Below are 15086 nucleotides of genomic sequence, written 5' to 3'. Positions count from 1 at the left end.
ATTTCAAAATTGTACTGTTTTTTCTGTATTTTTAATCAAATAAATGCAGGCTTGATGAGCATATGAGACTTCTTTCAAAAACGTTAAAGTTTCCAAACTTTTGACCGGTAGTGTATGTTTGTGGGATCTTTTTTTAATTGTGACATTTTCGCACAATTACGTACATCACCAATTAACAACATTTAGACAGTGTGTTCAATATAAACACAAGGTTTAGTTAAAGATCAGATGAGATTTTTTGAGCAATTAATGCAGATATCCAGTTAAAGGTGCAGTGAGCAATTTCTGAGAAACACTGTTGAAAGTGGATCGGACTGAGCACCAAAACACATGTGTAGCCAATCAGCAGTAAGGGGGCGTGTCTACTCTTGAGGGGGGATTTGCCTGTGCTGCATAGAGACAGAGTGCATTTAGGCCACGCCCACACCGAGGGGAAAACAATCCAACCGTCTCCAATGACTTTGTATAGCGTGAGGCTGCCTCCTTGTCATTTCTGACTTAAAACAAAAAAAAGAACAATGCCTAAAAGCTGCTATGTGGTGTACAGCAAACAAGCTAAAAAACCCAGAACTAAGTTTTAATAAGCTGTCGACCCCAAAAAAATGAACATTTAAGGACCCAAAAGTGGATGCAGGCAATGACACAGAGCGCAAGGTGTCATATTACTCTAAGAACTACGCTGGAGGGGAACGTAATCGACGTAAAAACTTAGTTCTGGGTTTTTTTAGCTTGTTTGCTTTACACCATGTCAGGGCTGTAACCACCATAGACATTGAGGGGGACAAGTCCCCCCCCCCCCCCCCAAATCGTCTGCTCTGCTGCACTTCATTACAGCACTCTGCATGTTGTTAGGATGACAAAAAGGTTTAAAAGTTACATTTTAGTCTGGTCTGAGCAAAGTCTGGTAAAATCACAAAACATTTTCAAAACTCTTAGTACAAAACTCCAAACTGATCACACTTCTAACACAGCTAGTCGTTCTTTCAAAACCTGATCTCATGCTTTCATTCTAGTTGTACATATTTTCATTCTACATAATCACTGTTTCAAAACACAAGATCGTTGTGATATGTATAATGAGAACATTTGGTTTAATCTCTGAAACACAACAGTATGATCTTCTTTCAATTTAGTACTTTTAACAGTCAGTTAATTCAATAGCAAACAATGCAAGATACATGTTTCAAATCACCCTTGTTGCTGAGTTAATTACAGTTACACAGGCTTCAGATGCCACATTAGAAAATGCACTTACATTACCTACACTGTAAAATGTAACTGATGATCTTACAAATAAAATTAAGTGATTTTAAATTATTTGGAATACATTTGTTGACCTTACTGAGTTTAACTAAGTAACAAAAACTTTTTAGAACTGAAAGACATTAAACTCAATAGATTCAATTATCATCTACTTAAAATAATGAGTAGTACGAAATTTTTCGAGTGGTCATGCACAGTTCTACCTGTAGGTCCTACCAGTTAGCATTTTCAAGTTACTGGTCTTTGGCTGCATGTTTTGAATAAAGGAACATTTTTTATGTTTTAGATATTTTTATTATGTGTACAACGTAGACTGGGGAAAACTTTACTAATTACTCTACTGATTTATATTTGGATGCTAGTTTAGGTGTGTTGTACAGGGATGTTATAATTTTGTTTCTTAAGATTAAAATATTTGAAGACTACACAATGGTTCGTAATTAATATTTAAATCTATATAGTAATAATTATTTTCTTAATTTTCAGAGCTTGTTTTGTGGAACGAGACATGTAGATTAATATAAGGCTATTTTTCTTCATTTGCAGGATCTGTTTTGTGGAATGAGATATGCATTGGAAATGTAAGTAGCCTGCTGTATTTTTCCTTTGAAGATAGAGCTCTACTACTGTAGCAATGTTGCTTAAAACATGGAAGCTGCACCAGGACTAGTCCAATTCCATGCCTTCACACTGACTGTTTGTGTTCATTCAAGTTATTTAATTAATTGAAGGGGTATTTAACAAGAAATCATTCTAAACATGTTGATACAAAATAAACAAGTATGCCTTGAACACACTAACTGTGAACCCAATGTACATTTAACTTTTATTTTCCTTGTCACAGATCAATGCAGATTTCAATCACATCACAATCAGAAGCCTCAATCAAGAATTCTTCTCAGCGCTTTATCAGCTTGCAGCTTGATTTCTGGAAATTTGTGCAACAAAGAAAGTGGCAGTTGAAAAGAGAGTTTCTTGCGCTAATTAAATCTATGGTAAGCTTGTCAATGCTTCTTTCTTAATCAAAATTCTGTTACTGTATTAGCTCAATTTTATATTTCATTAAATGTTGTAACATTTATCAGGGTACTGATGTCACTGATTTTTTTTATACTAGATTTTTTCGCTCATTTGATTTTTCAGTCTATTTTTTTTTTTTTTTTTTTCACAGCACTGTCATCACTGCTAAGTGCACAGTTCTTCATGGCCTTCCTCTTATTCTTGGAGAAGAAACCTGACTTTTTTAAACAGTGCTGACAGGTAACTTTCTCTGTATATTTCATTAAAAACTATGATTCCCCACACATACATTACATATAGGCATTCAATATGCTTCATTTAACTCTCTTATCTTGGATCAGACATTCAAACTCTGCATTTGTTTCATTTCTTTTTTTCTTTTCTTTTTTTTTATCCAGCATTTTGTTAAATGCAAGTTCTGTCATCATTATACAGTTATTTTTTTTATTTTTATTTTGTCTATCTTCCAGACAATACTTTAAAGGGTTAGTTCACCCAAAAATGAAGTTTCTGTCATTAATTACTCAGCTTCATGTCGTTCCACACCCATAAGACCTTCGTTCATCTTCAGAACACAAATTAAGATATTTTTGATGAAATATGAGAGGTATATGACTCGTCCACAGACAGCAATATAATCATCACTTTCAAGGTCCAGAAAGGTACTAAAGACATTGTTAAAATAGTCCATGCGACTGCAGTGTTTCAACCTTAATGTTATAAAGCAGCAAGAATACTTTTTGTGCACAAAAACAAAACAAAAATAATGACTTTATTTAACAATTTCTTTTCTTCCATTTCATTCTCCTACGCTGTTTACGTTCAGTGCTTCCAGGTTCTATGTCAGAATGCCGGCTCAGTATTGGCTGACGCTGTTCACGTGAGCAGCATGACGCGTGTGTGATGCTGATGCAGGAGCCGGCCAATACTGAGCCGGCATTCTGACGTAGAACACGGAAGCTGTGGACTGTGTTTACTACTTTTTACTACTAGTTTCAATAAATGGACTTTGAATGTTAAAGTGTGGTCTATGAAATTTGACCATCAAAACATAAATCTGTATTATTATGTCCAGTGAATATGATAATTGTGAACTGATATTTAACCTCAGACTCAATACAGTGCAAAATATATGTACATGTGATGTATATGGTTGTCCTCTCAGCTTTGGTTAATGTTGTCCTCTCAGAAGAATGAAAAAAAAAAGTTCAAATAAAAGGGAACACATGAACTGATAAAAAAAGAAAAGGAATGAAAATATATACCTTGAATGCAACATAAGTTTTTTTTTTTTTTTTTGATAAATGTAAATATAATGTAAATGTGTTAATGTTTGTGGGTTTGTTCATTTATTTTTCAAAATCTTTAATCATTTCACTTTATTTTAAAAAGCGGTCATTTTATTTTGTTATTTTTGATGATTTGGAATTGTGAAAAATATTTATGTTCAGTTATCTCAGCATAAAACATTTTTAGTAAAATGAAGTGAATTTGGTGCTCTTCACATAAAAACACTAACACAAACACTGAGGGTTTGAATATTGAGTTTAATATTGAGGAATGAAACAGTTTTCAATAGTTCCTCTATACAGTATGGCAGATCATTGTGTGTGTCTGTTGTTAGATAAGACAGACTATTTTCTGCATGCGGTTAGACGTGTTCAGAAGGGTTTCAGAGGGTCACTGAGGGCTTTAGGGTACTGGATTCTAAGCACAGTCAGTTTCTCTCCATGGGGGAGAGTTTCAGATGCCATCGCATGAACGCACTCGTCTCCGACATTCACCTAAGAGAGAGAGAAATCCATGTGGGTTTAATATGCACAAACATTTTTCGTTCACTTTTAACACCTTGATGTAAAAATTTTCATAACAGGCAACATGAGGTTTATTTGTGTGTGTCCAGCAATGCTACAAAATTGAGAAAAAAAAAATATCTTAAATGACTACAAAATACTTGATACAGTGTCTTGATACAGTTTCACTTTGCACCTGGTTAGGATACACTGCCACAGCTGATATTGAAAGAAAGCAAGATGTGCCTTGGAGGAGTTTCATTGATGAATTCACAAATTCAAAATCCATAAACACTCACTTACATTGATCACATAGTTCATTCCTCTTTCCAGAGTCTGATAAGCAAAGCTTACAGGACTGTAAACATCAAAAGTGGTTCTAGCCATCTTCTCTATGTCTGGCTTGACCTGAATAAATAAACAAAAATGTTATTTTCAACTATATTTTTATTATTATTAAAAAACTGAGTTTACTTGTTTAGATAGAAAACACATGTAAAGAATAATTTACTTTAAAGAGGAATGTGTAAAATTTGAGAGGATCTATTGACAGAAATGCAATATAACATGCATAACTATGTTTTCAGTGGTGCATAAAGACCTTACATAATGAACCCTTATGTTTTTATTACCCTAGAATGAGGCATTTCTGTCTACATACACCGCGGGTCCTCCCTCCATGTCAAGTTGCCATAATGCGCCGGTATGTTTCTACAGTAACCCTAAATGGACAAACTACTCTACAGAAGGCATTTCGTCACTATGATCTTCTTCTAAATTGTTCGTGTTTTTATTTTTTTTTACAGGCTATGGTTTTTAGAGGCAGCTTGCATCGTCACTTCTCCAAAAGGGAGGAGTGAGCTCCGTTGGTTGCAGTTCGCAACCTCACTGCTAGATGCCGCTAAAATTTACACATTGCACCTTTAAGTGAAAAAGTAACGTCAAGTTCTCTTAAAAATGACAACAAATAATTTCCCCAACACATTTCACAGCACCAAAACAGATCCTCTTACTACTACATTATAAGAGAAAAAGCATTTACTACATGAGTGATTTTCTGTCTCCTACCACAAGGCAGAAATCCTTCATCCCCGGAGTGACAGGCTCCACTTGGCTCCATTTTGCGTTTACTGACATTGCTGCAGTGTGCTGGTGGTGACGAATAAAAATGTATTGGAAGTCTGACTGCCAGATGGATTCTGATTCAGTATTTATCTTGCCAAAATCACATGACCTGTGCCGTCATTCAATTCTATGGAACTATTTCACTCGTAGATCATTAGCCTACACTCATGGTTATTTCACAGGTCATTTTCCACTGAGCTTTTCTTTTCTTTCTTTCTGCCTTTCTTTGTTTTTTTTTTTTTCTTCTCCAATTTAAGGGTGCAGTCAGCACATTCTGCCTTTCTTTGGAATTTTATCATCACAATTTGATGATTAAAAATAGGTTATTGACTCAACTAAAGTAAAGCTATTTGTCAATATCTGTAAATGTAACGTTTGTAGCCTTGTATCCCCGAATAGATGACACACAAGAATCTGAGAAACAATAAAGTGTATTTTATGGACAAGGAAATACACTGCAGACATAAATCATAAACCGCAGCATCATCAGCCATTTTCTGCTGAATTACACACACAACCCGCAACAATTCCATGCATCAAAACAACAAAGAATATACATGAAATTCACATACCTGAGAAACAATAAAGTGTATTTTATGGACAAGGAAATACACTGCAGACATAAACCATAAACTGAAACAAGAAAAACATAAAATGAACAAACTCTGTATGCACTTTTATCACATTTGTTTAACAGTAATCAGCACAGAAAAGAAACACGCATACCCGCAGCATCATCAGCCATTTTCTGCTGAACTACGGTAAGCGCAAAAGGACAAAATAATTACTCTCTGCAATGTATTAGCCACTAGGGGGCACCAAAACACCATTTGATTTAACTTTACTTCTAATTTCATGTAATTAAACAAAATGAATATTGTTATAATTAACATTCTTTTTAACTGTTACATTCACCCCCGCAGAATTACATGAAACTTAGGCATCACCAAAGGTACAAAAATAAAGTCACATAATGAAAATTTCACATCAAAGAAGAACCTGCCATAAAAGGACGGTCAATATGAAAATTATCCCATAAGGATGAATTGATAAGAGAGTAGCGCCACGCTCCCGTATCAACAAACGACAGCAGAATGTCCACATACATTCTACAATATTCTTCAACAATCTCGTATTCTCAGAATACACCAATAAAAGAGAAGAAAACAAAAATATATAATTGAGTAAATAAAGAGGCCCCCTTAATGGTCAACTAAGGCACCCTACATCCTCAGGTATATCATTTGAACATGAACCAAGAACTTTAAACCAGTCCAGACAAACTAGGAAAGAAAGAAGAAAAGGCTTTCTCAAATGTTCCATAAAAGTAGATTAACTTTCCTAATTAACAAAGGCTCGAAACATAGACTTACAAACAGCCTCAACATTACGCTTTGCATCTTGAATTACAGCCTGGCCTGACATTGTTTGAATTAATCTGTCAACTGGCTTGATGGCACGGCCAAAGCGTGATCTGATCTGTCTGGTGGAACTAGGGTTAACTGGCGTATGTGTGGTCAGAATCACACCGGAAGACTGTGAGTGTGCTCGAGCAGGCGTAACAGTGCTTGCAGACTCTCTGTTTCCTGAATTTGAATAGCTTTTATCTTCAGTGACATTCACATCAGTTGTTACTTCATCTGACTTCACAGATGTACTTTCAAAAGACGTCGCTGGAGCAGCTTGTAGTGTTGGATTAACTAGAACATCACCTGAGACTACAGTTGAAGTAGGTTCTTGACTCACATCAGGTAGGTGAGTAACCCAACTCAATGTTCTGTCAGTATCGTCATCCACATGACTGGTCAGAGGAACTGACTCACAGGCAATGTCATCATCCATGTGTGTGGGTGAGGCTTCACTTAACACTGAGCAGTCTTTCTGGCTTGATGAACTTGAAGGCATGTTACTATGGGGTTCACTCACAAGGGAAACCGTACAATCCACAGATATTTCTTCAGGCACAGGCAGGAAGTTGACCAGCAACAGGAGATTGCGATGAACCACCTTCTCTTGACCTGTGGCAGGGTTTCGAATTCTGTAAGTGTGAGTTTGAGGCTTGTGGTCCACTACTGTGTAGACAGTGGACTCCCACCGGTCAGCAGTTTTTCTTTTTCCCCTCTCGGCCTTATTCGCCAACAACACTTGGTCTCCCACGTCGATGGTGAGCCCCTTCACTCGGCGGTTATACAGAGCTGCATGTCTCTTCTGTGCTTTGGTGGCATGCTGTTGTGCAATCACCATGGCCTCTTTTAGATCTTTAACAAGTGTGTCAACAAACTTGTCGTAGCTGATCACATTCTGATCATTCAAGACTGAACGGAAGAGAATGTCAACTGGAAGGCGTGGTACCCTACCAAACATCAAATAGAAGGGTGCATAGCCTGTAGACTCGTGTGTCGTGCAATTGTACAGGAACGTCAACGTCTGCAAACGTCTCGGCCAATCCCTCTTGACATCCGGAGACAGAGCACGGATCATGTTGCCCAGTGTCCTGTTAAAACGTTCCACACTACCGTTGCCCATCGGGTGGTAAGGGGTGGTATGTGATTTCTTCACCCCTGAAAATCTGAGAAGTTCGCTAATGAGCCGACTCTCAAAACTTGCACCTTGGTCGCTGTGAATACGTTCCGGTAGGCCATAGATACAAAAATATTTGTCCCACAGGACCCTGGCAACTTGCTTGGCGGATTGGTCTCGGCAAACAAAAACCTGAGCTAGCCTTGTAAAATGGTCAGTCACAACCAAGACATCGATGGACTTATTCTTAGCGTCTTCTGCTGACCAAAAATCAATACAGACCAGCTCTAGTGGTCTTGTAGATTGTATATTCTCCAGAGGAGCTCTGCCGGAAGGGTCAGGACTTTTACTAATGATGCAACGTTGACAGTGGCGCACATAATCACGTACTCTGTGCTCCATGCTTAGCCAGAAGAAACGCTGCTTCGCCAAACTAACAGTCCTGAATTGACCTTGATGGCCACTGTCATCATGAACACTTCTCAGAATTACATCCACCATCGAGTCTGGGACAACATACTGGAAGCGTTTCGTCCTTAATGACTGGTTATGAGACACCCTGTAGAGAACACCATTCCTCACAATCAATTTCTCCCAATGTTTGAGGTAACGAAGCACTGCAGCTGCCGCTCCTGCTCTTTCCCGCCTTGTGGGTCTCTGGCGACTCTTAACGTAAGATATGACTCTCGATAACACTCTGTCATTCATCTGCTTGTCACGCAGGTCCTCCACAGAAAATGCTGGCAATGTGTCCTGGCCCGCAGGAACCAACTGAGGCAGGTGATCCACGACTGCCATAGCCCGTGTATCAGCACCAAATTCCCACTCCATATGAGAAGTCAAGACAGCAGTGACATCCGAGCTTGCAACAGTAAGATGATCCATGACAAAATCATTATTGACTGTGCATGACTGTCGTTGTTGGATAACACTTTCTTCCTGATTTTTACCACTGGACCATCCGAAAGCATCCTGCACCGAGTTAGTAGATATCCCTCTCATGTCGGTCAACATGGAATCGTAAGGCACTTGAAGCAGTCTTTGTGTCACCCCACTCTTGACAGGAACTCTGCTGAGGGAGTCAGCAATGACATTCTGAGGGCCAGGTACATACTTTATATCAAAGTTGAAGCTGGCCAATTTGGCCACCCAGCGCTGTTCACAGCAGTCCAGCTTAGGCTTAGGCTGTGAGTATGTGAGCAAGCGGATTGTTGTCAGTTAAAACAGTGAAATTGTGTCCCTTTAGCCAGTGGCCAAACTTTTCACAAATGGACCATTTCAGGGCCAAAAATTCCAAGCGGTGCGCTGGATAGTTCCGCTGTGAACGTGAAAGGGATTTGCTGGCGAAAGCAACTGGTCTCGCTCTAGTCTCCCCTTCCTGGACTTGTGACAACACAGCTCCAATACCATCCAGGGAAGCATCAGTCGCCAATATGAAGTGACGTGAGAAATCCGGGTGAGCTAGAACAACACTCCCGACCAGATACATTTTCAGCTGCTCAACTGCATCATGCTGCGCTTGAGACCAATCCTCAGGTCTTAACTTCCTGTTCTGGCACAACACATTTTGAGTCTTATTTTTCCGTCCCCTGACTTTCTGACCTTGAAGAAGTTCGAAGAGAGGTTTTGCTTTAACAGAATAATTCGGAATGAAATGTTGATAATAGTTCATCATCCCCAAAAATGATCTGATTCTCTTCTGAGATGGTGTCTTCCCATCCGCTTCCATGAGGTCAGAACTGTTCAATTTGGAAATACACTCCACCTTATCAGGGTCCGTAGACACTCCGTCCTTGTTTATGACATGCCCCAGAAACTTTACTGATGCTCTCAAGAGGTGACATTTTTTTGGAGCAAGTTTCAGACCATGGGCCCGTAGCCTTCCAAACACCATCTCCAAACGATCAAGTGCAACTTGCTCATTCGGGCCAAAGACGATCAGATCATCTATATAACACAGAATGCTGAGAAAGTTTTGATCGCCGAAAATATTGTTCATCATCCGCATAAAGCTACCGGGACTATTGCAAAGGCCTTGAGGTAGCCTATTGTACTCAAACAGGCCCATTGGAGTGGTAAAGGCAGTGAATTTACGATCGTCCTCATGCAGTGGCATGTTGTAAAAACCCGACGTGAGGTCCATCGTACTGAACAGAGCATTACCACCAAGCGCTGCCAGGCAATCTGCCTGATGTGGAAGAGGGTGGGCATCTTTTAAAGTTCTTCTGTTTAACCAACGGAAGTCAGTACAAACCCGAAGTTCCCCATTCTTCTTCCACACTAAAACAAGTGGAGATGCATACTCACTTGTAGAACGACGAATTATCTCTTTTTCCTCCATTTCTGTCAGGACCTGGCGCAGCTTGTGGTACTGGCTGGGGGCTACTCGCCTGAAAGGAAGTCGGAATGGCCTGGGGTCCGAAAGGTGGATCCTATGTACAAAGCCCTTAGCTTCTCCACAGTCAAGGTGATTTCTTGAAAAGATGTCTTCATATGTCAAGATCAAACTGACTAATTGCTGCTTGTACTGATCAGAAACATCACATGACTCTACATCGAGGTCAGACAGTCCCATGGATTTCAACCTTTCACTTGCAGATATTGACTGGGCCCCACAGTCAGACAGACCCATTGGACAGCTTACAAGGGGGGGTTCGACTGCATCCACACTATCAACGTCCTCAAGTGCAATACAAGGATATATATCAGCCAGTTTTGCATTACGCCTTAACAGTATAGGTCTCCCTGACGTGTTAATCACCTTCAAAGGGACCCATCCGTCGCTCCACAATGACGTGACAAGTCTAGCTACCATGACACCCCTAGGAATCGAATGAGAAGTGGTGGGCTCTGTCATGACAGCACTACCTGGTGATGCAACAGCTGATTTCGATAGTCTCCCCCACACCAAATATTCAGAACCAGGCTAAAGACAAACAGCCGAATTGCATCTCACTGTTCCAAGTTTCTCAGGCATGTCTTTACCTCTCCAGCGATTTAGTCCAGCGAGCATGGACAGAAAGCTCTCACATTCAGGATCCTTCGATGTAGGGCCTGACACAGCTCTCCAGAAACCCTCACACTGCTTGATATGTCGCAGGATTTGTTTGATGACATTAGTTCCAATTATGAGTTCGTCGTGTTGGCCAGAAACCACTAGAGTAGGTACAATTATTTTCAAGCCATAAACTTCCATGGTCAGATTGTAAACAGATTTAGGCTTGACACGCAATCCACCACAGCCCACAAGGACTACATCAGTGCTCAGCTCACTATTTCCATCGACTATTCCCGCTTTTCTCAGTCTCACCTCAGCTGTGTCATTTATGGTGCATGCCATTGATCCGCTATCCATCATGGCTCCCAATGTCACTTTTTCTCCGATTTTTACAGGTGTATAAAAGAGGCTATCGTGTCCCCCAACAACATGTGTGTTCTGATACACAATATTTAGTTCATCAACACTTTTCTCATTCAGATAGTATCCATCCTCAAACTCAGTAACAACTTGGGAGTTGCAAGAATGACCCGTACTGCCTCCCTCCAAATACGGGTCCACTAGTTTCCCTCCATATTGTCCCGGACAGAGGAAAGTTTTGGACAATCATGTTTTGCATGTCCAGGTAAGAAGCATTCGAAACACAGCTTGTCAGTTATGCAGTGCGTCACAGTGCTGTGCTTGTTATCATGACACACACGACATGTATTTCTGGCATAGCGCCTCTGCAACCTTGAGCTGACTCTGTGAGTGGGAACATCACGTGACTGAACTCTATCCATCAGCTGCTCTAACATCTCCATCATACGTGAGAGCACTTGACTTTCAGGCTGCTGTGTATTCTGTGTCATGGTTTGGACTGCAGGCATGTTCGGAGCAGGACATGACCGACATTGAACAGTACTGGGCTCTGCTCTGCAGTTCTGGCTGCTTACATGTACTTGGCACTAACGGAAAACTTGATGCATCCTGAACAGCAGACTGCGGAAAGCTGACGAGGTGATCATGTTCAGTACATTCTTTATTAAGCACTGCTGAAGTGTGGCTCTTCACATGCACACCAGCACGACCCATGTATTCTCTTTGATAGTCATCAATTCTGCTCTGTACAGGTGCTGGTCATATAATTAGAATATCGTGAAAAAGTTCATTTTTTTATTGTAAATTATTTTAAAAAATGAAACTTTCATATATTCTAGATTCCCTACATGTAAAGTAAAACATTTCAAAAGTTTTTTTTTTTTTTAATTTGTTGATTAGAGCGTACAGCTCATGAAAGTCCAAAATCCAGTATCTCAAAATATTAGAATATTTACATTTGAGTTTCATTAAATGACCATCCCTACAGTATAAATTCCGGGTATCTTTTGTTCTTTGAAACCACACTAATGGGGAAGACTGCTGACTTGGCAATGGTCCAGGAGACAATCATTGACACCCTCCACAAAGAGAGTAAGTCACAGAAGGTCATTACTGAATGGGGTGGCTGTTTACAGAGTGTATATCAAAGCATATTAAATGCAAAGTTGACTGGAAGGAAGAAATTGGGTAGGCAAAGGTGCACAAGCAACAGGGATGACCGCAAGCTTGAGAATACTGTCAAGTAAAGCCAATTCAAACACTTGGGAGAACTTCACAATGAGTAGAATGAAGCCGGAGTCAGCGCATCAAGAGTCACCACACTCAGACATCTTCAGGAAAAGGACTACCAAGCCACTTCTGAACCAGAGACAACGTCAGAAGCATCTTACCTGGGCTAAGGAGAAAAAGAACTGGACAGTGAACAGTGGTCGAAAGTCCTCTTTTCAGATAAAAGTAAATTTTGCATTTCATGTTGAAATCATGGTCCCAGAGTATGAAGGAAGACTGGAGAGGCACAGAATCCAAGCTTCTTGAAGTCTAGTGTGAAGTTTCTGAAGTCAATAATGATTTGGGGGGGCCGTGACGTCTGCTGGTGTTGGTCCATTGTGTTTTACCAAGTGCAAAGTCAATGCAGCCATCTTCCAGGAGATTTTGGAGCACTTTATGCTTCCATCTGCTGACAAGCTTTATGGAGATGCTGATTTCCTTTTCCAGCAGGACTTTAGCACCTGCCCACAGTGCAAAAACCACTTCCAAGTGGTTTGCTGAGCATGATATTACTGTGCTTTATTGGCCAGCCAATATGCCTGACCTGAATCTATGGGATATTTTCAAGAGAAAGAGGAGAAACAGTCGATCCAACAATATACAGATGATCTGAAGGCTCAGTAGTGCCTCAGCAGTGCCACAGGCTGATCACTTCCATGCCACACTTCACTGATGCTGTAATTTGTGCTAGGAGCAAGTCATTTGCTGTAATATGTCCTGCCGATCAAGTATTGAGTGCACAAAAGAACATACTTTAAAGAACTTGAACTTTTCTGTTTTGCAAATCCATTTTTTGATTGATCTTAGGAAATATTCTAATATTTTGAAATACTGGATTTTGGACTTTCATGAGCTGTACGCTCTAATCATCAAAATTTAAAAAAAAAACTTTTGAAATGTTTTACTTTACATGTAGGGAATCTAGAATATATGAAAGTTTCATTTTTAAAAATAATTTATAATAAAAAAAATGAACTTTTTGATGATATTCTAATTATATGACCAGCACCTGTATGTCTTTAGCTCTCCATTCATGGATACAGGTGCTGGTCATATAATTAGAATATCATCAAAAAGTTGATTTATTTCACTAATTCCATTCAAAAAGTGAAACTTGTATATTATATTCATTCATTACACACAGACTGATATATTTCAAATGTTTATTTCTTTTAATTTTGATGATTATAACTGACAACTAAGGAAAATCCCAAATTCAGTATTTCAGAAAATTAGAATATTGTGAAAAGGTTCAACTTTGAAGACACCTGGTGCCACACTCTAATCAGCTAATTAACTCAAAACACCTGCAAAGGCCTTTAAATGGTCTCTCAGTCTAGTTCTGTAGGCTACACGATCATGGGGAAGACTGCTGACTTGACAGTTGTCCAAAAGACGACCATTGACACCTTGCACAAGGAGGGCAAGACACAAAAGGTCATTGCAAAAGAGGCTGGCTGTTCACAGAGCTCTGTGTCCAAGCACATTAATAGAGAGGCGAAGGGAAGGAAAAGATGTGGTAGAAAAAAGTGTACAAGCAATAGGGATAACCACACCCTGGAGAGGATTGTGAAACAAAACCCATTCAAAAATGTGGGGGAGATTCACAAAGAGTGGACTGCAGCTGGAGTCAGTGCTTCAAGAACCACTACGCACAGACGTATGCAAGACATGGGTTTCAGCTGTCGTGTCAAGCCACTCTTGAACAACAGACAGCGTCAGAAGCGTCTCGCCTGGGCTAAAGACAAAAAGGACTGGACTGCTGCTGAGTGGTCCAAAGTTATGTTCTCTGATGAAAGTAAATTTTGCATTTCCTTTGGAAATCAAGGTCCCAGAGTCTGGAGGAAGAGAGGAGAGGCACACAATCCACATTGCTTGAGGTCCAGTGTAAAGTTTCCACGGTCAGTGATGGTTTGGGGTGCCATGTCATCTGCTGGTGTTGGTCCACTGTGTTTTCTGAGGTCCAAGGTCAACGCAGCCGTATACCAGGAAGTTTTAGAGCACTTCATGCTTCCTGCTGCTGACCAACTTTATGGAGATGCAGATTTCATTTTCCAACAGGACTTGGCACCTGCACACAGTGCCAAAGCTACCAGTACCTGGTTTAAGGACCATGGTATCCCTGTTCTTAATTGGCCAGCAAACTCACCTGACCTTAACCCCATAGAAAATCTATGGGGTATTGTGAAGAGGAAGATGCGATATGCCAGACCCAACAATGCAGAAGAGCTGAAGGCCACTATCAGAGCAACCTGGGCTCTAATAACACCTGAGCAGTGCCACAGACTGATCGACTCTATGCCACGCCGCATTGCTGCAGTAATTCAGGCAAAAGGAGCCCCAACTAAGTATTGAGTGCTGTACATGCTCATACTTTTCATGTTCATACTTTTCAGTTGGCCAAGATTTCTAAAAATACTTTCTTTGTATTGGTCATTAGTAATATTCTAATTTTCTGAGATACTGAATTTGGGATTTTCCTTAGTTGTCAGTTATAATCATCAAAATTAAAAGAAATAAACATTTGAAATATATCAGTCTGTGTGTAATGAATGAATATAATTTACAAGTTTCACTTTTTGAATGGAATTAGTGAAATAAATCAACTTTTTGATGATATTCTAATTATATGACCAGCACCTGTAGATTTACATCTGAATACAGTAGCCAAACCTTGGTCTGGACAATGCTTGATGAACATCCTTGTCACCTCTTCACTCATATCAGCCAGCTGCTTT

At 39.9% G+C, this 15086-nt stretch overlaps 1 protein-coding gene and 1 long non-coding RNA gene across 2 annotated transcripts; one reads left to right on the top strand and one right to left on the bottom strand.

The window, feature by feature from the left end:
- The first annotated feature begins 1696 nt into the window (after positions 1 to 1696).
- LOC127513338 (uncharacterized) lies at positions 1697 to 3046 on the top strand. The gene is made up of 3 exons (XR_007930384.1): positions 1697 to 1844; positions 2108 to 2258; positions 2435 to 3046. It is a non-coding gene; the product is annotated as an uncharacterized LOC127513338 (long non-coding RNA).
- A 764-nt stretch (positions 3047 to 3810) lies between these two features.
- On the bottom strand, positions 3811 to 10690 carry LOC127512275 (uncharacterized). The gene is made up of 4 exons (XM_051893049.1): positions 5774 to 10690; positions 5145 to 5225; positions 4380 to 4484; positions 3811 to 4067 (listed from the first exon to the last, which is right to left on the bottom strand). The coding sequence occupies exon 1, from the start codon at positions 8733 to 8735 to the stop codon at positions 6543 to 6545; it is 2193 nt and encodes a 730-aa protein (XP_051749009.1). The 5' UTR covers positions 8736 to 10690; the 3' UTR covers positions 3811 to 4067; positions 4380 to 4484; positions 5145 to 5225; positions 5774 to 6542.
- Positions 10691 to 15086: the final 4396 nt, after the last annotated feature.

This window comes from Ctenopharyngodon idella, chromosome 5 (genome assembly GCF_019924925.1).
Source record: "Ctenopharyngodon idella isolate HZGC_01 chromosome 5, HZGC01, whole genome shotgun sequence".
Lineage (NCBI taxonomy): Eukaryota > Metazoa > Chordata > Actinopteri > Cypriniformes > Xenocyprididae > Ctenopharyngodon > Ctenopharyngodon idella.
Note: the sequence above shows the minus strand (reverse complement) of the source record. Positions and strands in the feature narration are given on the sequence as shown.